The following is a 25,847-nucleotide window of genomic DNA, read 5'->3' as shown; positions in this document are numbered from 1 at the left end:
CTGTCCACCGTGCTATTCTCTGCAAGACTCACATAATGTTGAGCCAAAGGAAGGAAAGGTAAAACCAGCCCTCCACTGGATAGCAGTTTGTCCTGTTGTACCCCATGTCTTCCCAGAGTGCAGTCATGTTGCAGAAACATCTCAAGGATGTAAAAAAAACTTTTGTTAAAATTCCAAAAATGTTAAAGAAACAATCCATTGGACTTTGTTTCCAGGTTTGAAGACGTTTCGCCTCCCATCCAGGAAGCTTTTTCAATTCAAAGTGTCAGAAATAACGTTGAGTTTGGGATGGGAAGCGAAACATACTCGAACTTGGAAGCAAAGTCCAGTGGATTGCTTTTTGTTTTTTTTTACTTGTTCTGGAATGATTATGACCTGGATGACTGAGAATCTTCACCAGCTTATGGAAAGTATGTAAGTAATAACAAATCACTAAATTAAAATATTTTATTTTGCTTGGGGAAAAAAAGTAAAAAGAAACATGTCTGACATATGCCTTTACTTTGGTGGCTTATATCAGATGATTTTGAGTACGGTTGTCACAGAACTAAAATACAAAACTCAATATTGATTCCACAGGAAATTATTTGATACAGGAATGTCATGGGGATAAAAAAAAAAAGCTAAATATTTAAACTCACAGACAATACATTTATTGAAATAAAATAAAAAACTAAAAATGTTAAGTGTCACCATGGAACAGGTCTTCTCAACAAAATTAGAAATTATATAAGCTTAAAATTTGTGCAAATTACTGCAAAAGCAAAAATAATATATTTGACCATATTTAAAGCGGTTTATGACATTACTCTGTTAATATGATTATTCCTGCAAATCCAACATTAACAATATCAAGCAACTGTTGTATTTATTGCTGATTGTATTTACGGGCTACTGCATATAGTATTGAGTATGGACACAATAAAGAGTATTGATACTTTGACAGCCCTTTTTGAGTAGATGATGGATAGGAAATAAACTGAATGAGTTAGAAAATTGCCAGGGGTAGACGACATTTAAATCCTCCATTTAGGAGGAAAACTCCTCAAGGGGTGAGAGGAAATGAAATAGCAAACAAGATAGCTAAAAAGGCTTTAGGAAAGCAGAATATAGATCAGATTCCATTTGGGAAAGGAGAACATAAAGCAATAATTACAAAGAAAGAAACTGAATTATCGCATACAAAAAAAATAGGATGAAGATGAGAAAAGAAGAAGATTATATAGGGTTAAAAAATATGTTATTGTTGAAAATTATGGAGAAAGAAGCAGAAGGGAAGAGATCATTTATACTACCGGTAGATTAAGAACTGGACATAGCTACTTGAATGAGTTTTTGTTTGTACTAGGGAAGAGAAATAATGATTTATGTGAGGGTTGTGAAAGAAAAGAAAATGTGGATCATGTTTTGATGGATTGCATTAAATATACAACTAAAAAGAGCGGATGCAGAGGCGTAGCCAGAACAATTTTATGAAGGGTGGCCAGGCAGTAGCCAATGTATACAGAGGGGTGGCCGAAAGGCGCATGAAGCTCAGGGTCAATCTACACTGTTCCAACGGAAAAATTAACAAGCACAACATCAATATTTTCTAAATAAAGACAAATGATACTGTCCTTCAATCTGCTAACAAGCAGATGCATATATTTAAATATCCGTGCTTTATAGATAAAAGGTATAGTGGATACAATTCTTTCAGGTTTGAGTTCTGGGGCAAACATATTTTCTTTTGTCATTACTTACCTACTATTATCAATAATCATTCTGTATGAAGTTGATATTTACAAGTAATAATATCTACAAAAATTGATTATTTAATATTTTTTAATGATTTTATTTTTTATTTTAACAGTTATTTATGATTTCACTGAAGACTCCTAGATGACTTGCATTTTCTCTTTACCCCATATAACACAAAATCTAGTTCTGAAAAGAGCATGAATTATGTACTTATCATCTTTAATGTAAGTATATTGATGTGCATAATAAACCACTGTGTTTTTTTGTCAAGTAATTATGAATATATCCATCCATTTTCTGACACACTTAATCGAGGGGTGCTGGTGCCTGTCTCCAGCTGTCTACGGGCAAGAGGCGGGGTACACCCTGGACAGGTCGCCAGTCCATCACAGGGCAACACAGAGAAAAACCAGACAAACAACCATTCATGCACACACACACACTTTTAGAGAAGCCAATTAACCTAACAGTCATGCTTTTGGACTGTGGGAGGAAGCTGGAGTACCCAGAGAAAACCCATGCATGCTCAGGGAGAACATGCAAACCTCATGCAGAAAGACCAAGGGCCAGGAATCAAACCCAGAACCTTCTTGCTGCAAGGCAGCAGAGCTACCCACTGTGCCACTGAGCAGACACAATTTTGAATATATGAAAAATTGAAATGTTTTGAAAATTCCAAATGAGATTATTACTGCTGCCACCATCTGTATTAGAGGGGGAAAAAATGGTGGGGGGGGCCACAGGATTGGCCAAGGATCAGCTAAGGGTGGCCATGGCCACCCCTGGCCCTTCATCTAGCTCCGCCCCTGAGAGTATGAGGAAAGTAAACATGGAAAAAGGGAGAGAATGGAGTATTAAAGCATTTTTTCCCCCCCATAACACAAAAATAAAAAATATAATATAGTAGATGGAACTATAGAGCTACACACTCATGTACAGTAGGTGGCGGTATGCACCTATAAGTCGTTTGCAATCTACCAATCTAACAAAGAAGAATAAACTCCTCCCACACCGTACGGTCATCCCTTCTCCCCAGCTTACCCACCGTCATACCGCCAACGAGCGTACCTAGTAAGTTATCAACAATGCAAGCAGTGGCAAACAGTAGAAGCGAAGTGTTTTTCCCCCACAATGTTTCGCGTGTTTTTATCTCGTGGTTTTTGTGCAAAATGTGCCCCACTGGTAGCCCCTCGCTCTTTATTACCACTGCAGGCAGACGGTGTTTTTATTCGGGCTCAGAAGCGTTTTTTAGGGGGAACAGTCATCCGTAAGCAGCGATCAAAGTCCAAAACCTGGCTGTATGGGGTCGGTGTGGGCATTGTTTTAGCTGTAGGCCTGAAATACAGGTCTGACTCTGCAAACAGCTCATGCGATGATAAAATTAAAACTGCACAAAATACCCATCCTTACAGAGATGCCATTAAAGCCAGCAGAGACCTGCTAGAAGGAATAAAGGTAGGCAAAGAGGTAATGATAGACAGCTTAGCTTTCTGTGTTATTAACCCAAATCATCTCTGCTGTCATCAGGCTGAGGTTGGTGCTCCTGGGCTGGTAGTTGGGGTTGCAGTGGATGGTGTTCAAGTGTGGTCTGAAGGTGGGTTGATCATCCAAACAGCCCAGAACTAATTCCAAACTCCAACTAACTATCAAACCTGTGTTTAAAGCTGAATAGGTACAAATGATTTCAGTTTATTTATAATGTTATTTCAGGCACTTTACAGAGACAATACTGTCAGATTGGTTAGGAAACCCAGTTGACTGCATCTAGTCTTTGATTTGCAAGGTCTGCTCCTCCTAGATGAGTCTGTGGCGACGACCTTCCCTTGCATTTTTCAGTTGACTCTTCAACAATCCCTTGTAAGAGCATGCATGTAGTGACAGTGGAAAGGAAAACTCCCTTTAACAGGAAGAAACCTCCAGCAGAACCAGGGTCAGGCAGACGGGGGTTCAAGGAGACAGAAGCAGACATTCAAAAAGAAGCAGATATACAAAAGGTTAACTAGCTCGAAATATGGCCTTATTAGGGAAAGACAGAGCCAGGCACACAAGCTCCAATCTAATTCTGCTAGCCTCAGTAAAAGAAACAGGACTACACTGGAAACAGGCCAAGTTCTAACATCTATAAACCGAGATGTTGATAGCAGCAGCAGCCCAGCTGATATTTTAATCCAGAATGGAATCACAGATCAGATGAAGCTACTATGATTAGAAAAAGCATAAAAAGCAAAAAACATAAAGTTAAAAGTGGAACTTGACAAATGCTGTAGATTGGGAGAATAGAGATCAAAGCAGAATGAGGAAAAGTGGTCCCTATGTGATCCAGCAGCCCAAACATATAGCAGCAAAAATAATGAAAGTAGCTTATGATAACTTAACTTAAGGAGAAACGTCTGTCAGGACTGAAATAATGCCACGCTACATCTGGCTGTTAACACCTTACCTCCAGCTACCTCTCTAGTCACCCAGGGACTAAGCAAACGTCACTCTGTTTTTAACTGTTATCAAAATGGAAAGTTAAGCCTTAAAAATAGTAGTTATGGCAACTTAAACCCGATGGTGGCAGCATCAGGCTGTGAAAATGGTTTTTCTTCTGACAGGGTGTCATGGTTGGGTTGAAGATGAATAGATGAATGCAATCCCTTGACGAAAATCTGTTTAATTAGAAACGGACATTATGCCTTGATGGAGATCCACCATCCAGTGGGACAAGGAGCAAAGTATACAGTCTGTACTATGATGAAAAAAACAAAAAAACATTAGATCTTTATCTTCAGCATAGTACAGAAGAAAAAATGTTTTGTGATTGCAAAAATCAGAAAACAAAATTGGATAGTTACCATTTTATTTTGAATCTCACTTTGAAAAATTCTCACATTTTGAAGAATAAACCCCACTAATGGTCATAATAATTCAGTAAGATGCAAACCGGATCCTCCTGCTCAACAGGAAGCTAAATGAGAAATCAAAGTTCTTCTAACCTTTAGTGGATTTTTCAGAAGGTATAATTATTACTTCAGTGTTCATTCACTATAATCAGCCAGCAGCTGTGAAGTAAAAGATTTGCAATATAATTAAGTGTCAAAATTTAATTACAGATATCTGTTAATAATATTCATATCATGTAAAGTAAACAATGTTCATCTAGATGCCCCAAAGTATAAGTCAAATTTAAGTTCAAAAGATGAATCCATAACGACTTTTCACTTCAATGGTGATTTTTTTATGTTTTGTGAATCAATAAAAGGTTAATGAATGGTGAATATTTTTACATGATAGTAGGGAGGATTTATAGGAAGATTGTAAAAAAAAAATTATAAAATAACATAAGAAAGTCACATAATGTCAGAATTCAAAGAAACATGACAATGCCATTAGCTTTTTTTCTAGGAACGTTTAAAACTTGAGAAAAGCACACATTTTTGGACAACTTATATTAAAAAGTAAACCAGGCAAACAAAATGAAAACATAGCTGAAGTTATAATACATTGTTTACAAATGGTATTGTTTTCAGTTTAACTAAACAAAAAACAAAAAAATTATGTACCCATTACACCTGTTCCTAAGCTCTATAAGGATTGATATAGCTGAAAAAATTCTTGATTGCTTTCCGTAAAAATTCAAAAAATATCCACTGGACTTGGTTTCCAAGATATTAAGAAGTTTCGCCACCTCTCCAGGAAGATTTCTTAATTTAAATGCGCTTCCTGGAGAGGTGGCGAAACATCTTCAAATCTTGGAAACCAAGTCTAGTGGATATTTTTTGAATTTTTACGGAATGACTATGACCTGGATGACTGAGAACCTTCATCAGCATGCTTGATTGCTGTTTAACCAAGCTGGGCAAACAGTGCTGCCACTGATCATGTTTACTGATGGTATTCATTTTCTATTGAAATTATATTTAGCTCAACTTAAAAAGGAAATGGGTGTAGCTGCGGCTCGACTGAACACATTTTCTATTAAAAATTGCTTTACAAACCTGCCAACATATTTCAAATCCTTGAGGAAGAATGTTTTATAGTGAGATGAAACTGCATCTGGTTTTGCCTCCCAACAAAAAAGGATAGTTGGTTCAAAAAACAACAACAACAAAAAAAAAAAAACAAGCCACCATTACCCAAAGAACAAAACCGGGAAACATTTGGTTGCAGCATCATGCACAGGTGTTCGTTTTCATCACATTGAAGTGTGGTTTCTGTCCAATTTGATCAAGTCATACATTTACCCAAATACCAGTCAGTTTTTAATCTGCCTTAAGTCATATTTCTAAATCAATTTATCCTTGCCCAAACAAAATAAAAGTTTTGGATTGGCTGTATTTGGTGGCTTATTATCTAAACAACTTGGATCATTTCGGCAAGATAGAGAGTGAAAACATTTCACAGCCAAGTTGTAGTATGCTTTTAAATTCACAACAAAAAAGAATGATCGCTAAAAATGTATCAGAAAGTACTTCAATGAAGAAGTAAATGTTGTGCACATGATTAAAACTGGCAAAAGCTTTAAAATAACTATTATGGCTCTTTTTTTTTTATGGCAGCTGTGCATCTGTTATTAGCTTTAGGGTTGGTTCTCAATGACCGAGAAATAAAGAATCAGATTTCCAGTTTGGCTTGCATTCAGAGAGTTCGTTATGAACAATTATGAAGTAAAACCAAAATCAGGGTGGCTGTGAACAAACCTGACACTGCAGATGTATGATCATTAATCTTGACCCATAGCAGCTTTTTCTGCACTGTAAACACATCAATGAAATGCTTTTACAGCCTCTGCAGTCACTGAAGCTGTTATGTGATGCAGGCATTGGTTACGCTGATTTGGAGAATCGTGTCCCATGCTCTTCTGAAACGGTGATGCGAATTGCCAGCATCAGCAAGCCCCTCACATCTGCAGCGGCTGCACGACTCTGCGAGGAAGGAAAACTTGACCTCGACGCCCCCGTCCAGAAATACGTGCCAGAGTTTCCTCAGAAACAGTTTGATGGAAAAGATGTAAGTCATTAAGTTATATTAGAGATGATCTTATTCTAATATTTTCTTCCATCCATAGTAGACTTTTTTTTTTCTGTTTAGGTTACAATAACTTCTCGAATGTTGCTGTCACATCTAAGCGGCATAAGGCACTATGAGAAGGATGTAAGAAAAGTTAGAGAGGAGAAAGAGAAGGCCAAGCGACTTCTAAAGCCTCCAGGTAAACAGAAAGAGGATGAGAAGATATCTGAAAAAAAAGAAAAACCCGAAGAAGATCAAACCTCTAAAAGCAAACAAAGCACTCAGACCCAGAAGAAAAAGGAGTTTGAGCACGAAGAGTACTATTTAAAGGACAATTTTGAAAGTGTCATCCAGTCCTTGGACCTTTTTAAAGACGACCCACTCATTTTCAAACCTGGTAAAGTTTTTTACAAAATTATTTCCCTATGATACATTTTAATCAGTGCTGATTGTGACTAATTTTTTTACTACATTCTAGGCACCACATTCCTGTACTCTACTCACGCCTTCACTCTGCTGAGTGCTGTTATGGAGCGGGCTGCAGGCCAGCGCTTCCTGGATTTCATGATGAACATGTTTCGGGAACTGGGAATGCTCAATACATTTCCAGATGAGAATGACCCCATTATATATCACCGCTCCAGGCAATCTAAAATATTTTTGTGTTTTTATCCTCTGCAGCACCTTGCAATAGCAACACCAATTCAGCATTTTTATGATATTTTTCAATCAATTTATTTCTTTGGCATTTCACCTTACAGACCATGAGTCTTCAATTCCAGTCCTCATGTTCTGATGTTCTGCAGCTTTGAAGTGTGTCTCTGCTTCAAATTAGTCAGTAGCAGAACTTGATTGCATACTGAGGAAGTAACTGAACATTTTATTTAAATGTATTGAAGAAGAGACTCATCTAAAAGGTGCGGGACACTGGAAATGAAGGAATGAATTAAAGACTCCAGTTATAAACCAGCACACAGTGAAGAAATACAGGGGAGTGAAAGGAAAGTATTTTGATATAATTTTTCCAAATGTGTTGCAATCAGCCACTGTTACCTTTATAAACCTTAAATAAGCTTCCATTGTAACTAGTTTCCTTCAGGAAGAGAAGACACAATCCCATCTCAATTTCAAATTTTTTTTTTCTGCATTTATTGTCATTACACTGTCACAAGTTCACCCATCCCTTTGGGGAGCAGTGGACTGCCATTGTGCGGTGCCCGGGGAGCAGAGTGGGGTTAAGGGTCTTGCTCAGGGACCCAAAGTGGCAGTCTGTGGGAGTGGGGCTTGAACTCAGAACCTCTGGATTCTAAGCGTAATGCCCTAACCACTAGGCAGCCACCCCCTATGGCAGGAACAGTATTCTGGTGTGAAAATAGACTTTACAAGAATTGTAAGCATATGCCCAAGTTGTGAAGAAATAGATAATCTTCATACATTATCTGGTGCAATTATAAAACAGTATCTCAAACTTTCAGCTTGAAGCATTGTTTTATCTGAAAAAGCAACTGTGTCTTGATATATTTGCAGATCTGCAAAAAATATACCAAGACACAGCCACCCACCCTCCCTGACAACCTGGGAAAAAGTGGCAGAAGCTTCAACAAAGCTCAGGGTTTCTATGGAGTAACTTCAGAGATCTACAGCTTCAATGAAAGAACTGTTGAAGGATACATTAGCCTGACAAGACAAACATACCTTCCCTGATAAAACATGGAGAAACATGCAGAAGTTCAACTTCCAACAGGACAAATGTTTCCATATGACCAGAACCTCAGTAGAATGAAAAATATCTTATTCTTGTTCAATTTGGAATATATGCCTCCATCAAATCTGACTGAGTTTGGTTTGAAAGAAGAGGAACTTCTTTTTTAGTTCTTGGATGTGGAAAGCTGATTGAAAAAACCTCATTATTATTTTTTATTTTTTGCAGTAAAATTGGGTTCTTTAAAGGATTGACTTAGTGGTCTTAATACATATGCACCTCATACTTTAAAGGTTTTTATTTGTTAAAAAATTTCAAAGCACTTTCCTTCCACTTCAGTTCTGCACTACTTACTGATGGTCTATCGAATAAAGTCTTTAATGAAACAATAATTTTCTAGTTAAAATGTTACATTCCACTGCATATTTCTAATAAAACTCATTACTTTAGGGAAGATGTTGTTTGGAGTAGAAATGTTTTCAACACGGTCAAATCCAACCCTTTGTTTACTGTCTCTGCAGATTTTATCATCGCAACAAGCGAGGACGAGTTGTAAACTGCCCATATGTGGACAACTCCTACAAATGGGCAGGAGGCGGCTTCCTCTCCACAGTAGGAGACCTGCTGCTCTTTGGTAACGCTCTACTGTACAGTTACCAGGTGGCTCAATTAAAGGACACTAAGGGTTTGCTCCCTGGGTTCCTAAAACCCGAATCGGTTATAGAGCTTTGGACACCGGTTGATAAGACTGAGGCCAGCTGGGATAAGGACGGACTGTACGGCCAAGGTTGGCTGGTGGTGGAGAAGCTGCAGAAGTACGGTCTGTGCAGGAAACGCAGGCATTACGTGTCGCACACAGGAGGAGCTGTGGGAGCCAGCAGCGTTCTTCTAGTGCTGCCTAGTGAGGAGATCGATCGATGCCAGGGACAGACCCCCCTGCTCCCGCAAGGGGTGGTGGTCACCATAATCACAAACATGCAGTCCGTGGGTCTGAACAGCACTGCGCTAAAAATTGCTCATCACTTTGACAAAGCTAGAAATGTGTGTGAATAATTCATTTAAAGTTCATGGAATATATGGCTACTTTTTTTTTTTATACAGATTGAAAATCCTTTAAACAAAAAACTATTAACCCATATTTCATCCATTGGAAAACAAATATAACTTTAAATTTGTATTTAGAATCTAAATTCTGTGTTTTTTTCTCAAGTTTATCCAGCTTTCCTAAAACTGTGTTCATGTCCCAGGTCAAGAGAGGCTAATGTGTGATTGATAGCATTCCTATCTTCTATTTGTTTTTTCTATTCAGGCATGCGTGCTGCATTGGCAGCATGCTTCTAGTTATTATCGTGCTGAAAAATGTCACCCGTTGAGTTTCCGTCCAGACCTTGTGAAATTTGGCATTCCTCTTTCTTTTCCTCCTTGCTTCCTTTCATAGGAAAGGCTTCACACCCACTGAAAGCAATGAAGTAATTCCTGACGGGAGTTTCAGTAAGTGGGTGGCTTTGGTGAAAGGAATTATAGAAGAGGCAAATACTTCCAGATCCTTTTATAACATCTTTTATTCCTAATTTAAGAACCTGTGGCTGTCATCTATTCTTTTAGACCTTAATCTTCTTTCGTTTCCCCCATTTTCCAGTTTATTAGTTGTTGTTTTTTTAAGGTTGCAAGGATGTGCAATCATTTTTTTTTTGGCCTAGATAAATTTAGAAATTTTATAAAAGCAAAACCTCTTGTCTTCCAAACATTATTTTCACTGACATTCATTGATTAATGCAAATTATGCAAAATTGTTTTTGTAATATCCTGCTTTTAATTAAAGATTGTATTTTTAATGCCATTTTTTGCAAAGTTCCATGCAATTTCTATCTTTTTACACTCAAATGAATAGTACATACTTTTAGATGCAGAACGAATAAAAAGAAAAAAGATTGGGAGAACATTTTTGGGAACGCCTGTAAATTTTATTTAAGTAAATAGAATAAATCCTAGAATACATCTCAGCAAAGTTGATGTTACATTAATAGTGCGACAATATTACAAATACAATTATGCTGCATAAATGCATAAAACCAAAGGTATCCCTTTTGCCCTACAATATGTCTAATCCTTAATAAATACGTCAAAGTCTGTTTTTCTAAACTGGAGTTTGAATAAAAATTGAAACAAAGTCGACCAAAACAATCAGATGAGTCTACTAATGTTTATTCAACTTTTTTTAGACCAAAATTTTCTAACTTAACTTTCATATTTTTACATTTAGTATTGATCTCTACTCTGAACTAGTTTGAACTATAATGCTCATAGTTCAAGCTCTTTGCATAAGGATTATTTTTATGCGTGCCTTTTTTTTTTCTCTCTACCCGAATATCGTAAACTTTAATAAAAATGTGCAACTTGCATTTCTTTAAACATAAATCAAATGTTAAAATTAGTGCTTTGCTTCTCCTTGCTGTTTTTTTTGTGCATAGTAATGGTATCAAATAGTCTTTGTGCCTATTAATGATGAAATGAGGAAGCGGATGTTTCTAATATCTGCAGAAAGAAGTGGAAATGAGTCACTTTGTTTAACTAATTCCTCAGTGATTGAAATGAACATTAAGAGCTGTTGTTATGGTTCTCTTTAGAAATACAGCATTTAAAAAAATGTATCAACATTTTGAGTTTTGTGAAATAAACAGCCTTCTAAAACTTTGTTGTATTTTTATTTCTTAGTAGTTAAGATATCTTTTCTGCCACAAGGTGGAGATGGTATACTGTGGAGCTTCTAATCTACAGTCATTTTCATTCAGTAAAGAGGTTTTTTTCTTATATCAAAGACACAATAATCTCTTAAAACAGGCAGCATTGAATAAGGAGTTTAATGAAAAAAAAAAAATTGGTTAGTTACATTTGAACAAAAAAAAAATGCATATAAAAAATTATATCCTACTAACCCATGAGGAAACCTCTCTCAACACGCAACCAATGAAATATTTCTTTCGAGCGTGGATACTTTTGTTCTGGCCTCTGAACTTCTCCACATCAGGGGGGATGGGGGTCCTGGAATTTAACTTTTAGGTCCTTCCTTAGATTCCCATAACAGAATTTACAAAGACTCTGCTTGCACCCCTATACAGTGTTAGGACTTTTTGTGAAAACATAAAACTAAAAAAAAAAAAAAAACATGCTGGTAAACTTTAGATATCAACCAGGGATATGGAAATTTGACTGTAATGATAATGCCATGCATAAATGACAAAGGTTCTTATGAAAGGTGATTTATTTTTTCTTCAAATAACAACTTCATTGTTCAAACTAATTTATTCTGCAGTATTTCATGATATAACAGACAAAATAAAAACCTATGAATAAAAACGAAAGACAAGTTTAACCTGGACTCAATTAATTAGTATAAGTATTGCTGTTAAAAATACAATGACTGGTAACAAAAAATATGTACATATATATAAATATATATATATATATATATATATATATATATATATATATATATATATATATATATATATATATATATATATATATATATATATATATATATATATATATATATATATATATATATATATATAAATAAAGATATTTACTGTGATATTGAGGTTGTTGTTTAATTTAACAATTCCATCCAATAAGTCCAGCAATCTGTCCAACACACATTAACATTTTAAGGATCTATAATCTTTATGTGTTTATGTTATCTTTATCTTTTTATTTTAGGTTTTTAGGGAACAAAAAAAACTCTTAGACTTAAACGGAAGTAAAGTTTGCCATTTTGCACGTATTCTCGCATTTCCAGCGTTGTGAGACCTGGGGATGGGATGTTAAAGGTGTTTTGGGGAATTGACATCACTATGGCCAGTCTATAGGTTCTCTTGGGCAATTAGAGTTTCACAACGGCTTAAAAAAGCACTGTCATAAAAAAAGGATATGAATAAACCGTCTTCATAATTCTAAAGTAAGCACCATAGAATATACTAAAACATTTACAAACATGTTTATTACAACTACTTTTTTAAAGCATCCAGTTACTTTTTACAATTGGTTGCTTTGTTTTGTGTTAATTTTTTTTTTTTCTACCAAATATTTCACAAAACAAGATTAGGTTTTCTCAACTCACTTTTCGAAAGCACATTTAGAAAAATACACTGAAATGTAAAAAGTTGTGGCTTCTAACTTTTATCAAAGTTAAGAAGCTGCATTAATTTCCCAACCACTTATTTCATATCTTCCATAAATTTACTCATTTTAAAAGAGACTCTGCAGATTACATAGTTAACTGTAACAAAATTAAAAAATATATTTATTATTTTAAAACACACACAAACACACATAGATATCATTAGGAAAGCTCATATGTTCGAGGTTACTCTGAAGAGGCCCTTGTTCCGTTTTTGTTCTGTCATTTTTCCTTGTCTTATCATCCTGTATATGGAAGGAAAAAAATAAAGATTATATTACATTTATTAAATTGCATCTACTGTAACTTTATATGGATCTATATCATTTTAACTTTTAGATGTTTCAAGAGTATGGGTAGTTTTGAATAATTTACTTACTTTTGCACATAGTAGATGACAACAGCCAGCACCACCAAGATGAGGATGACTATGATGATCACAGCTGCTAATAATCCTCTCTCCATTTCATCCAAAGATTGATATTGTAGCGTTAACTGCTCACATCTGCTTCCTGCGTAATTTCCCGTGCAGCTAAAAGCGGTGAAAGAAATTAGGAAATTTGTCAGCAACATCAACCTCATGGTTCTCCATATATTTCTTCCTATCAACTACCGGTATTTAAAATTACAACAATTTCTACATGCAAGGTAAATGCAAGTGTTTGGGCCTAAATTTGTTTGGATAGAATAAATCTTTGTGTTTGCTTTACGTTACTTACTGGCAGAAGAACGTATCAATAGATGGCATTTTATAACATGTCCCTCCATTCATGCAATAGGTTGCATCTTGTGGATCACAAAGCTTTCCGTGTTCTAAAAATGATACAGGATTAGTCATCAATTTAAGCACAGCTTTGCTGTTATGGTTACCAAGATGATTTACCTTCCATCATTTGAAGTGCTTTAGCTGTGGTATATCCTAACAGAAAACCTGTTGAGAAATGTCAGCTATAAAAACATAATTCAATTTACAAGTGGTTTCATTAAAACCTCCTTTTTGTAAAACAGTTACTTAATTTCAATAATAAATGGGACACCTCAAATTAATAAAAAAAAAATGTTTCTTACCAGCTCATGAAATCCTCTGCTGCTGGTCCTTGAGGTAAATCTTTGTGGCACCTGCATCTCTGTGCAGTTTTCTCATGTGGGTGTGCTTTTGCTTAAAGAATGCAGCAGTGGCAGTTTATCCACTTTTTTAAATGGCAAGTGAAATGTCAAGTTACAGCCCTCTTATACTTCCCCACTATCTCTTAGTATTTTACGATGTTCTAAACAGTAAATTTTAAGACAAGTTGTAAGATTTTTACCTCATACGTTGGCTAGGAGGGTTTAATTTTACCTGGTGAAGCTTGAATGTTTTCTTTTTCTATTTAGCAGAATGATGAGGAGGGAAACACCTGTTTGCCTTGAGAACTTTGCCTCTCTGGGTTTGGTAGGAAGCATGAATGATCGGTATGCGGCGAGGCATGAATGGAATCGTGAGAACTTTCAACGAAAACATCCCATTGCGTATGTCAGACGAGTAATTGTTTTTGCCCTGAACCGTTAGCTGACTCACCATCTGGCAGCATCTTCCTTTTAATATTTTGGTTTCATGCTTTTAGTTTCATGATAGATACAATCACTTCCAAAAACAGTGAGGTACTCAGGACCTGTTCAGTTAGGATATAATGTCCTCTGTGACAGGTTTATGTGATGCTTCGGCCACAGCAAAACCATTGAGTTTTAATGGGAAGTTTCTTGAGAAATTACAGCAGGTGAATATTCTCAGTCATCGAGGTCATAGTCGTTCCAAAAAAGTAAAAAACAAACCACTGGACTTTGTTTCTAGGTTTGAACACATTTCACTTCCTATCCAGGAAGCTTTTACAATTCAAAAATCATCCAGACTTCTTAATGCAGTCTGGAAGTTCCACAGGGTATGAGACCTCCCAACTTCATGAAAGCCCACAATGTGACTCCAAGTCATTGAAAAGTTTTTTGTACTAAAACATTTTGGAGATGTCTTCTACTGTGTTGAAACATCTTAATTTTTCCAGTTAATTACTTAAAAGTAATACTCAAATTGTGATTTTAGCACCTATGTTCTCTATCGCGAACCCCATCTATTTAAAGCCTGTGTCATTCAAGTTATATTTGGTCACCTGTCTGAATCTGCAACAACAATTATAAAAATTAAATTACTTTATCAGTCAATTATGTTATTTAGCAGCAACTGTTTTCCCATCAACTTTTATCCAACACTCTGTCCTTACTTTTTGGCAGAGTTGCTAAATGAACGCCATGATTCTAGGAACAAAATTAGGGTGCCATTTCCCGTTTTCTTAAATCCTCTTAGGGAGTGGATAGCAGGACAATGGCTCTAAACATAAATCAGAGCTAAAATGATATAGTTTATATGAAAGCATATCAGTGTGTAATGGTACAGTCACAGTCTAGACCAGAGGTCATGGATTAGCAGACCACGGTCTCATCTGGACCCACCTGCTGGCTAATTCGGACCCAACTTGATTTAAAACATTTATAAATTACCGCATTTTCTCAGACGAAAGTGTCTAACTCTACTTGGCCGCTTCTCTCATTAATATGATAAAGCCCTCCAGAGTGTCAGGGACCAGGCTATATGTGATACAAATTAGCCAATGAGCGGAGTCAGTCTGAGTTGCTGCTACTAGCCACTTTTAGACACAGCAGGCAAACCTATGGCAAGGCAGGCGATGGGAAAGAAGAAGATTATGAGAAAAAGAGAGCAGAGAAAGTGTGGACTGCTGGAAGAACAACAGTGAACTGGTGAAAGAAAAGTGAAATGGCCAGCTCAAAGATGACCCTGCACATTTATTTTGCATATGTTTGGCTCAACCTACTGCTGTGAAGCAGGATTCTCCACCATGAACATAATCAAAAATAAATATCAATCCAGGCTCAAAATGAGCACCTTGATATGTGCTTGAGAATGGCTTTGTCGCCATTCAAACCCAGGTTTAAAGTCTTGCAGTGCAGCCTAAAGCCCACTTCTCTCATTAAGCTGTAAAAATAAAATAAAAAAAACAACAAACGATCAGTTCAGGTATTTTATAAAATATGTCAATAAGGAAATTGTCTATATATCAAACTGAATGATTGTTGTTCTCTAATTAGAAAAACACTTTAGATTTTAAAATGGAAAAAAAGTTTTATTTAAAAATTCAATGTATAACATGGAGGCCTAAAAAAACTCATTTTATTTCGGTGTTAAATTCTGTTTAAAGTAACATATCATAATTAAAAATGTCGCCGGACTTTTACTGGTTGTTGATTTTCTTAATTCGGACCCCGCTGATTTTTAGTTGGTTACACCTAGTCTAGACCTAAATCCAAATGAGGTGGTAAGATGTGGAACTAGATGTTTCCCATTCAGACAATATCTTGCCCATGACCAAAATCAAATTAGAAAATAATCCCAAAAGAGTACATCTTGATAACCTAATTAAAATTAATAGAAAACCAGCTGGGATAAAAAAGTTAATATCCATTGTTAGGCTGGTGACTCTCATCTTTATTTGTCCATGTCCTGATGAAACTAACTCTTTACATAGAACATGGGTTATGTGGATGACTTTACATTTTTAGCCTTTTAATGCTTAGAAAACAGAAATTAATGTATTTTTATCAGTGTTTGAAAAAGGTGCCGATTAGTCAGTCACTGCATTATGGCATTAAATTGGTTTCAGATAATAATGTAAAACCCCTTGGTGTTATTTTTGAATAGGACATGCCATTTTAAATCCCTCATTAAATAGTTCTAGAATTTTCTTCTTTTATCTTTCAAGTGTATCCAAAATTAGAAATATCTTGCTTCTCTGCTGAGAAACCAGTCCATTTGTTAATTCAGGGCTTGGCTATTGTAACTTGTGCAATCAGGAAGTACACAGAAGGAAGTTAAAAGCCTTCGGCTGATCCAAAATGCTGCAGCCAAAATTCTGATGAAAATTTAAAAGGAAGATGCAATTCCTCTTATCTAAGCTTCCATGAACTGAGCCACTATCAAGTTCCATTAGAGATGATAATATTATATGTGCTCTCTTTTATCCCATTTGACATTTAAGTGACTCATAGCTCATTTGCTTAACTGTTTAGTGTTTCTAAGAAAAGGTTCTGTCTTTTTCCTTGAACCCTCAGTTAACCTCAGCACACAATGAGCCTGGTTCTGCTGGAATTTTTTTGTTTCTTTTCCTATGAAAATGTAGTTATTCCTCTCCACCGTCACTACATGCATGCTCAGGGTGAGGGATTGCTGGAGAGTCACTAACAATGCAAGATATGACATTGTTAGTGACTAGTGACTGCAAATCCAGCAGCGTGAGTGACTGGTTGCAATGAGCCTGATTTCCTTATAGAAAACTTTTAACCAATCTGAATGTGACTTGAATGAAAAGTATCTGTAAAGCACCCTGGGATCACATGGGTTGTGATTTGCCACTCTATAAATCAAATGAATTGAACTGAATAGTGATGTTGCGATGTTCTCAATTCAGTTTTTGCATAGCGTGCTGTATTGTACGCGTCCTGTGTTCAGTTCAACTGAAACATCATTAGTTCAACTTTTTTATTTTCTTTAGTCCAACTGTTTTTAATGTTCTTTTTTGTTTCTGCATTTTTTATTTTATTTTTTTCCCTACTTGCTTTGATTCTGTTTTATTTTCCTATATTTTAATCATGTAAACCACTTTGCATCGTCTTTGTACTGAATTGTGCTATACAAATAAATTTGCCTTGCCTTGCCTTGCCTTGTACACTTCCGCTAGACATGTAAACATGGTAGAGGCATATTCTCTAGAAAAAAATGCATTCTTATTATAACTACTACAAGATGGGGAGTGATGGCCTAGTGGTTAGGGCATAGAGCTTGGAATCCTGAGGTTCTGAGTTTGATGCTCACTCCCACTGACTACCACTCTGGGAGCAAGACCCATAAGCCCCACAGCTCACTGAGGGGATGGGTGAAATGCAGAGGTTAATTTCTCCAAAATGTATTATTATTATTATTATTATTATTATTATTATTATTATTAAGTCCTTATGACATGGTCTGACTTTATTTGAATTTATATAGGGCCATATACACTTATATACAGTACTGTGAGGAAACAATACAATGAGGCTGGAAACTCATAAATTGCATTTAGCACTTTGCTGCCACTGAAACCTTGAATGTACCTGAATATATAGGCCTATCAATTCTTTTCCGTGCGGGTGAGTTGTTATCGCGAGGAACTCGAGAGCAAAACGAAGCTAGTGCGTTTTCCTACGTCGACGCTTCCAGAGCGACAGAGAAACGGGGACATTCAGAATGCTGTGTCCAGGTCTTCAACGTGGACCGCATTAATGAGTGGATCAACTAAATCTTACCCTTTTTAATAAAGATTATACCCCGTTTTTGTTTTTTTCTCGCGCTGACGCCCTTTCACAGCACATCTGCAACCGCTGCTGTTCGTCTTTCAGCACCTGGACAGCTCCCCGTTATGCAGCTCTTCTCCTCATTATCATCATCAGGCACATGGAGTCCCTGGTGTGAATGTGGGGGAAGCCCTGCGAGCTCATCATGCTCCTCCGGATGCGGTGAAACCCTCGTTGTCTCCGCTAAAGGATGCTGCTTCCAGCGCAGAGGAGGTGTTCTCCATCCTCTGAGAAGAAACGGTACGTGCGTGCAGTCGACGGAAATTCAAGCCTGATCGCTGCCTACACACAAGAAGATCCGAACTTCAGTCTCATCGATCATCATCATCATAATGATAATCGATTAAAAAAGGAATATCACAGCTGTGTGGTGTTGAAGCAAGGACCATGTAGAAAATACAAAAGAGGTCAGTTGGCTTTTATTCAAGCCTAAATACAGTGATTTTTGTTGTTGTTGTTTTTTTTTTTTTTTTTTTTTTTTTTGTTAAATCATAAATACAAATTGGATTTTGAGCGCAGAGCGGAAATGTTAAAAGCCTTAATGACTATATATATAGCCTGTGAAAAATAACTGGAATTGCCTCCGTGTTACGTTAAATGCCGAGAGAGTGGCCAGAAATAGCCCAGGGGGATTTTTACACGAAATGAAACAGCCTATTAAAATGAGAGCCTTTGTGGAAAGGCTGCAGCACCCATTGGGACAAGGGTCAACTCAAGATGTTGACTGAGGAATTTAGATCCGTGTTTGTGATTTTTTTTTTTTTTCCGTCACCTTTACACTTTGTTTTGGACCTTTTTGAACATATTGTATCCCCAGGGGATCTTTTTTTGTTTCTTTGTTTGTTGTTGTTTTCCTTTTCTCTATCAAAGAGTCTTTTGGGGATTGCTGCGGTGAAACAGACCTCTCAGCTGACCTATGTTGATTTCTCCTGAGCAGCATTTAATTTGCTGTGCTTCAACAAATCTTTCTGCTCTGGCTGTGAATGCTGACAATGGGGAATTTAAAGGTTATTCCCAGTTTAAAGCAATATCACAGATTTTAATTAATCCTAAAGCAAAACCTTTATGTAATATTGTTGTCTTTTTCAACATGTGATGATCTGTATGCTGTGGTTTTTAAATCTTTATTTAATATTTTTATTTTATTGATCAACTTGAACATATATATATATATATATATATATATATATATATATATATATATATATATATATATATATATATATATATATATATATATATATATATATATATATATATATATATATATATACAATGTTATTTTTTAAGGAAATATAACAGAATTTTTATTAGTTCTTAAGGATACACTTCAACATTAACAAATACGCTGCTTTGATGTATTGCTTGAGGTGTATTCGATGTGCATAAGACAATTTTGTTTAAAGTTATAGTAATGCAACATCACTAACTAGATCAGTAAGTGCATTGCTACAAATTCTAATCCTATATGGCAAATGATTTCTTAGTAGGTGAAGAAAGGTAAGGAACTTCTGAAGCAACACGTGCTTTAAATGTTTGTTATAAAATTTACTTCTCTTAAGATCTGACTGAAATTAGCCATTTAAGACATTGTTATAAAGGACAGTTAATTTAGTCTTTTAAAAATGTATGGAATTGGATGAAAAATATCAGACACTCTATATTTATAGTGGATTATAAGAAGTCAGGCTATTGAGAGAAAAGATGAAAAAAATTATGTACTAAAGTTTTTTTAAGGGGTCGAACAAACATACCAACTCCACTGGTGAAAACTACCTAGCTATATTTGGTTTGAGGGATGTAGCACAGTTTTACATGGGAATTTGATGGGATTTGTTCTCCTTAGAGTACATGGAACATTTTTAATAAATTGAATACTTGAGGAGGTCATATTGCTTTTTATTTAATGATTAACTCATTAAAATTGCTATTTTAATAGTAACCCATACATCAGGCAAAATCTTGTTTTCAGACCATCAAGATTAGGGGAATAAATTGAACCACTGAATCTCTGGACCTTAGTTGAATAGATAACCTGCTGTCCACATCACAATGCTAATAAGTGAGGGAAAACAGGAAGTGTAATTAAATCCAATTATCTTGGGTTCAGATACCAACCCACAGTTACCAGTGATTGATCTATTTCATACAATTTATATATATATAAATGTATATATATATATAATTGAGAAGTGATATTTTGTCAGAGAAAGTCCGATTATACTTTTCTGCCATTATCTCAGTAGCAATAACAAATATGATATATTCTCTTTATGTTTTGAATCAGCATAGAATAGGAAGTATTATAGAGTCATTTTTACACGTCATTTATGTGAAAATAAATAAAGAAAAAATTAAATAAAAAATATGATCTTTAGTTTTTCATAATCCGGGTTTCGGGTTTTTTTGTTGTTTTTTTAACTTCAGGAGTTTAGAATCTTGAATTGAATTACTGTGATAAATTGACTTTTCAACGGATGCACCTGTAACTTTTCACATCTGTTTAGGCACTTTACCAATTCCCACTGAGTAGACTCAATTGGCTCTCTGTGTAAGGGGGGACAAAGAGCAAGCCCTCTCTGCACTTACTATGCAAAGGGTGTGAAGTCCTGAAACACCCTGATCCACAGAAGGGAACACATATTGGATGAAACTTAAAATCAATTACAATTCAGTGTACTCCATGAAAATTGTTGAACCCATAAATCCTAACTGGCACTGGAATTTTGTTGATGAATTTACATGAATTTGTCTGTTTCAGCTTCATCTTTCCTTTTACTCCAGCATTAGAATATTCCATTTGTGCTTAACATATAGTAATTCATTTTGTTTTACCATATTCTGTATTCACAGATATGGTCCTGACCAGATCTCTTCAGTGGTGAATTCACATTTAGCTCTTGGTTTAATTTAAAGAAGAGAAATTTTCAGCAACAAGACCTTGACATGAGCAACACCCAGTAAGTATTGAAAGCATACAGGATCATGTGAAACAAATACTGAGATAAAAAGTATGAAAATTCTGATTTTTCTTGACCTCAACATAAGCAGGGATTTGTGCAAAAACTCTTTTCATTGTGTGAGTACAGCAAACCTGTGTCAGGTTCACTTAACATTCAGGAGGGATTGTTACATGTCATCTTCTCTTATTAATAATTACTCTGTGTGTGGTCCCTCCGATGAGCTCCGCATCCTGATTACGGGGAGGTTAGGGCTGGAGAAAGGGGGGCTGAGTTAGAGGAAGTGAAGTGGAGTAGTGTGAAGCTGAGAGAGAAATGAATGCAAAGTGTGTTCAGTCAGCTGCATCTTCTGCAAAGCGCAGGATGCTACTTGGAGCCAATCGGGTCTTTTGTCTGAGCTTCCAACCAGCAGATTACTGCTGATTTTGGTTAAATAGTTAATTTATCAAATTAAAACCAATACAGATAATTTACATATAAAGGACAAGAAGTCACCAAGATATAGATTGCTTGTAGATATAAAACACATAAGGATTCAGGTTAGGTTAACTGATATCTAAAACCACGTATTTCAGCTCACTGGTCTTCATCAGAGCATGCTCGGCTGGTGGGCTCAGACATTGGCACGATTCTTGTTGAAGTGGCCTGGAAAGGAATTGTTGATTGAAACGTGAGTCAAACCAACTCTGCAGTCTTCTGTATGTGCTACCAAGAAGCTTTCTTCTAGATCTGGCTTATTCTAATACTAAGGTTTAACAGTGCCAGTAAAAAACAAAAAACAATGACAGTGTATCTGTTTCCAAGAATTAAACAGTTAAAGTGCAAAGAAAACTAACAGAAGAGGAATGAAGGTTGGTTTGGTTTCATACAGCACTTTGTGAATATGATACCTGTGAAAGGTACTTTGAAAATAATGTTACTTATTTGTTATCACTTTGACAATGTTAACCAGAATAAATACAAAAAAGGATTATGAAAGTTTTAGGTCTATACCAAGGATGTCAAACTTAAATCTTTTAAGGCTAGTGTCCTAAAGCTTTAAGATATATCCCCAGTCCAACACACCAGAATCAGATTGTTTAATTACCTTTTCAGTCAAAGTCAGCTTCTCCAGAATCCTGCAAAGCCCATATTTCAATTATTTGATTCTTGTAAGTTAAAGCAGAGATGCATCTAAAAGGTGTAGGACACTGACCTGTGAGGATTGGATTATTACAGCCCTGGTTTAGGCTTTGACTGGGCCAACCCAAAATCTTTTTGTTTTTTCTGCTGAACTTGGGTCCACCAATAACTGCTTACTATTCAGGTCATGAAGCTACAAAGTAGGCCCAAGACTTCTGTATAGGTTAGCCTGGCCAGCCAGACTAACAAGAGGGGGGTAAGTCAGTCTGCTAAGTTTTAAACTCTCTGGTCCTAAACAGACCGGACCAATCATAGAGCTAGAGGCACGGAATTTTTCCTCTAGTGCTGGATATCATAAAGGTAGTTAATGAAAGAGTTCAATTATGTTTGTCTGGTTAGCAGTAGTTTTCAGCTTTAACTGTTACTTGGATTCTATTGATGCCTAATCTCTAAATCATAAATCATGAACGCTGACCTTGTTAGGTATAGTATAGTATGGTGGAAGATGTTATTTTTCCGAGTGGATCATCAAAATAAGTGGTCCTCCTAATGGTAAATCATTCTGGTGATATGTTTACACAAGGCCGTCCTACATGCTCATCCCCATTTTCCCTTACCGCTGGTGTGTCTGACATAGTGGAAAAAGTGCAAATCTTTTGTAAAAGTAAGCTTGTATGAGGGATGCAAACAGCAACTTTTAAAGATAGCGTGCAATGGCGTGAAATGGGCTCATGCATGCTCTCACACACCTTTAACAGTAGTTCCCTCTTGGAAGTGGGTACAGGGTTGTGCATGTGCATTTATTTTAAAGTGGAAAGTGCATGTCTTTTCAAAAGTTCGCAAAAATCCTCCACTATACCTAAAATTTAATCTAGTGCTGGATAGTATAAAGACATTTAATAAAATAAGAAAACGATGTTTATCTGGTTAGCAGTGGTTTTCTACTTTGGGTTCTATTGATGCCTAATCTCGAAATCATAAATCTAGAACACTGGCCTTTACCAAGTTAAGTTAATTTTTCTGGGTTATTTTGTGACTTCCAGTTTGGTATATAAGGGAGGTGCTCAACTATTAAGATAATCTGTAAGTGAATAATGCTAAATTACACTTTAAACAAGGGTTTTTAAAGTCCTACTTGAATTATCAATCCATCCATCCATATTCTTCTGCTTATCCGTGGTCGGGTCGCTGAGGCAGCAGTCTAAGCAAAGATGCCCAGACTGCCCGATCCACGCAAACTTCCTCCATCTTCTCTGGGGGGTGCCCTGAGGCGACACTAAGCCAGCTAAGAGACATACCCCCTCCAGCATGTCCTGGGCCTTCCATAAGGCTTCATCCCAATGGGACATGCCTGGAACACCTCAGAGGGAGGTGATTGGGAGGCATCCGAAACAGATGCCCGAGACACTTTAGATGGCTCCTTTCGACATGGAGGAGCAACGACTCTACTCCTCTCGGGTAACTGCACTCCTCACCCGGTCTCGAAGGGTGCCCCCAGCCACCCTGCTAAGTGAAATCATTTTGGCCGCTTGTATTCGTGATCTTGTCTTTTTGGTCATTACCAAGATCTCATGACCTTAGGTGAGGGTGGGAACGTAGATCGATTAGCAAATCGAGAGCTTCACACCCCCAACTCAGCTCCCTCATTACCACAAAAGCAACCTATAAAGCGACCACATCACTGTCGATGTTACACCGATCCGTCTATCAATCTGACGCTCCATCCATCCCTCACTCGTGAACAAGACCCCCGAGATACTGGAACTCCTCCACTTGAGATAAATCCCGCATTGTTCCTCCTGGATCAGAGGTTTCGACTATCGGCCCTCCTCTCCAGCACCCTGGAGTAGACCTTACTTAGGCTGAGGAGTGTGATCCCTCTGTAATTGGAGCACACCCTCCGGTCCCCCTTTTTAAAGAGAAAGACCACCACCCCACTCTGCCAATCCAGAGGTACTGTCCTCGACTGCCACGTGATATTGCAGAGACGTGTCAGCCAAGATCTGGGTGACTTCAGCCCGGCTGATTGGTGAGTCCACCTCTGAGTCCCCAGCATCTGCTACCTCCTCGGAAGGCGTGGCAATGGGATTGAGGAGATCCTTAAAGTACTACTTTCACAGCCCGACAACATCCCCAGTCGAGGTCAGCAACCCCCCAACCGTGCTGTAAACAGTGTTGCTGAAGCATCGCTTCCCCCTCCTAAGGTGGCAGATGGTTTGCTAGAACACCCTCGAGGCCAACCGATAGTCCTCCTCCATGGCCTCTCCGAACTCATCCCAGACCTGAGATTTTGCCTCTGCCACTGCACGAGCCACTGTACGCTTGGCCTGCCGGTACCTCTCAGCTGACTCCAGAGTCCACTAGCTAAAAATTTTTACTTTTGGTTTAACAACTTTAGAAAAAGTCATGTTTGCTTTGCAAGCTCAAGGAACCTGCAGCATCAAAAGAATTCCCAGAAAAGAGTAAGGAAGGATGGTGGGGGAAAAAATCCTTAAAATCTTTTCCCTGTAATAGCCGTCCTGCACCGACTAATTTCATCATTACCTTACAAAGTTTTAAGTATTAACAGATGCTCAAATTGTGTTAATTCCAATTTAAACAGTGTTTAAGCAAAACTAATATAGTTACCCTGTTACCAATATCTTTGTACAAACATCATCATTCATCCACATGCTCCAGTGAGCAGAAAGTATGTGTGTACATAACCTGAGCACTGTAGTTTATTTTGAATATGTCCCAAAACCTGTTCTACACTTTTTAGATAACAGCAGATACAACAACGTTTTGAACATCTTCTTAAAGAAATCACTTCTTCATAGATAAACTCAGCTGCTGTGTAACTGGATGGTTTATTTTTAGAAAAAAATAGTTGTACAACAATATTCTTAAATCATACCTTTTAATATAAACTCTTTGTAATTCTCTGTTCTAGAAGAGGCCACTAACTCACGACGATGTACTAGGACCATATAATGAGATTTTAATATTTTTTTCATTTTGAAAATGAAGGCATTATATTATGAGAACATCATTTACTACTACTTTCAACCATAGATTAAAGGTCGAAACAATAGGGTCGTTTAATGCATTTTACGATTCTAATTAGGATCTTTAGCTGGAGGTGCAGAGGCATAGTTTTTGTATCCTTTTCTTGAGGCCATCCATGCTTTTTTTTTTAGCTTCCATGTGTCATTCTCTGCTATACCATTTCTTAAAACAGCCTAGCCTTAAGCGGACAGCTCCACAGTATCTTCAGATGGAAGCGCCTCCTTCCTCCTCAGGATGGCAATTAGCCATCCTATCCTGGGCTCCACACACAATTGCTTCTGGCCTGCTCTGTGATTGTCTAAAAATGTGATATTGATGCACTAAACAGTTTGTTTCTGTCATGACTGATTAGTGTCTTTGTTGCAGCTCAGACGTGCCAGCTCCACAGATAAAACTGGGATGCTAAGAAGCGTTTGTGTCGTGTTCATGTTTGACCCTCAAGCTGAAAAAAGCAATTATAGCCCAACTGGCATTACAAAAGAGTTGACAAGAAAGAAATTGGGCATTTTATGTAGGGAGGACTAAACCATAGACAGAGTTCGAGAAGGAGATATTTCTGATTTGCCTTGTTCTTAAAAATTTTCTTTGCAAGTTGGTCTGCTCCACGATTATCTCCTAACCAGTTGTTTCCTCACTGCTTCACCTCTATCACAGAGGTTGCAGAATT

At 36.9% G+C, this 25,847-nt stretch overlaps 3 protein-coding genes across 5 annotated transcripts in view; 2 read left to right on the top strand and 1 right to left on the bottom strand.

Annotated features, from left to right (window-relative positions):
- Nucleotides 1-2,775: 2,775 nt before the first annotated feature.
- lactb (lactamase, beta) lies at nt 2,776-11,125 on the top strand. The gene is made up of 6 exons (XM_038268862.1): nt 2,776-3,195; nt 3,268-3,334; nt 6,542-6,732; nt 6,814-7,129; nt 7,211-7,376; nt 8,956-11,125. The coding sequence occupies exons 1-6, from the start codon at nt 2,872-2,874 to the stop codon at nt 9,485-9,487; spliced, it is 1,596 nt and encodes a 531-aa protein (XP_038124790.1). The 5' UTR covers nt 2,776-2,871; the 3' UTR covers nt 9,488-11,125.
- A 1,584-nt stretch (nt 11,126-12,709) lies between these two features.
- On the bottom strand, nt 12,710-13,792 carry LOC119772439 (pro-neuregulin-4, membrane-bound isoform-like). Its single transcript, XM_038268863.1, has 5 exons — nt 13,683-13,792; nt 13,498-13,545; nt 13,334-13,427; nt 12,994-13,146; nt 12,710-12,859 (listed from the first exon to the last, which is right to left on the bottom strand). Exons 2-5 carry the CDS (start codon nt 13,505-13,507, stop codon nt 12,787-12,789), a joined length of 330 nt encoding a protein of 109 aa, XP_038124791.1. The 5' UTR covers nt 13,508-13,545; nt 13,683-13,792; the 3' UTR covers nt 12,710-12,786.
- A 4,070-nt stretch (nt 13,793-17,862) lies between these two features.
- tmem266 (transmembrane protein 266) overlaps nt 17,863-25,847 on the top strand; it is a 41,667-nt gene continuing 33,682 nt past the window's right edge. For 2 of the 3 annotated variants that reach the window (XM_038268812.1, XM_038268811.1), the window contains exon 1: nt 20,908-21,010. Coding sequence is in view for 1 of the 3 variants with exons in the window: in XM_038268809.1 (XP_038124737.1) it covers nt 20,997-21,010 (14 nt within the window). In the remaining 2 variants the exon portion in view is untranslated. Of the gene's footprint in view, nt 18,458-20,903; nt 21,011-25,847 lie in introns of those variants that run through there. The other variant, XM_038268809.1, reaches the window with a different exon arrangement.

The sequence above is a fragment of the Cyprinodon tularosa genome, unplaced genomic scaffold (assembly GCF_016077235.1).
Source record: "Cyprinodon tularosa strain WSP-4 unplaced genomic scaffold, ASM1607723v1 ctg71, whole genome shotgun sequence".
Lineage (NCBI taxonomy): Eukaryota > Metazoa > Chordata > Actinopteri > Cyprinodontiformes > Cyprinodontidae > Cyprinodon > Cyprinodon tularosa.
The sequence above is the reverse complement of the archived record's forward strand: the minus strand, read 5'-3'. Positions and strand labels throughout refer to the sequence as shown.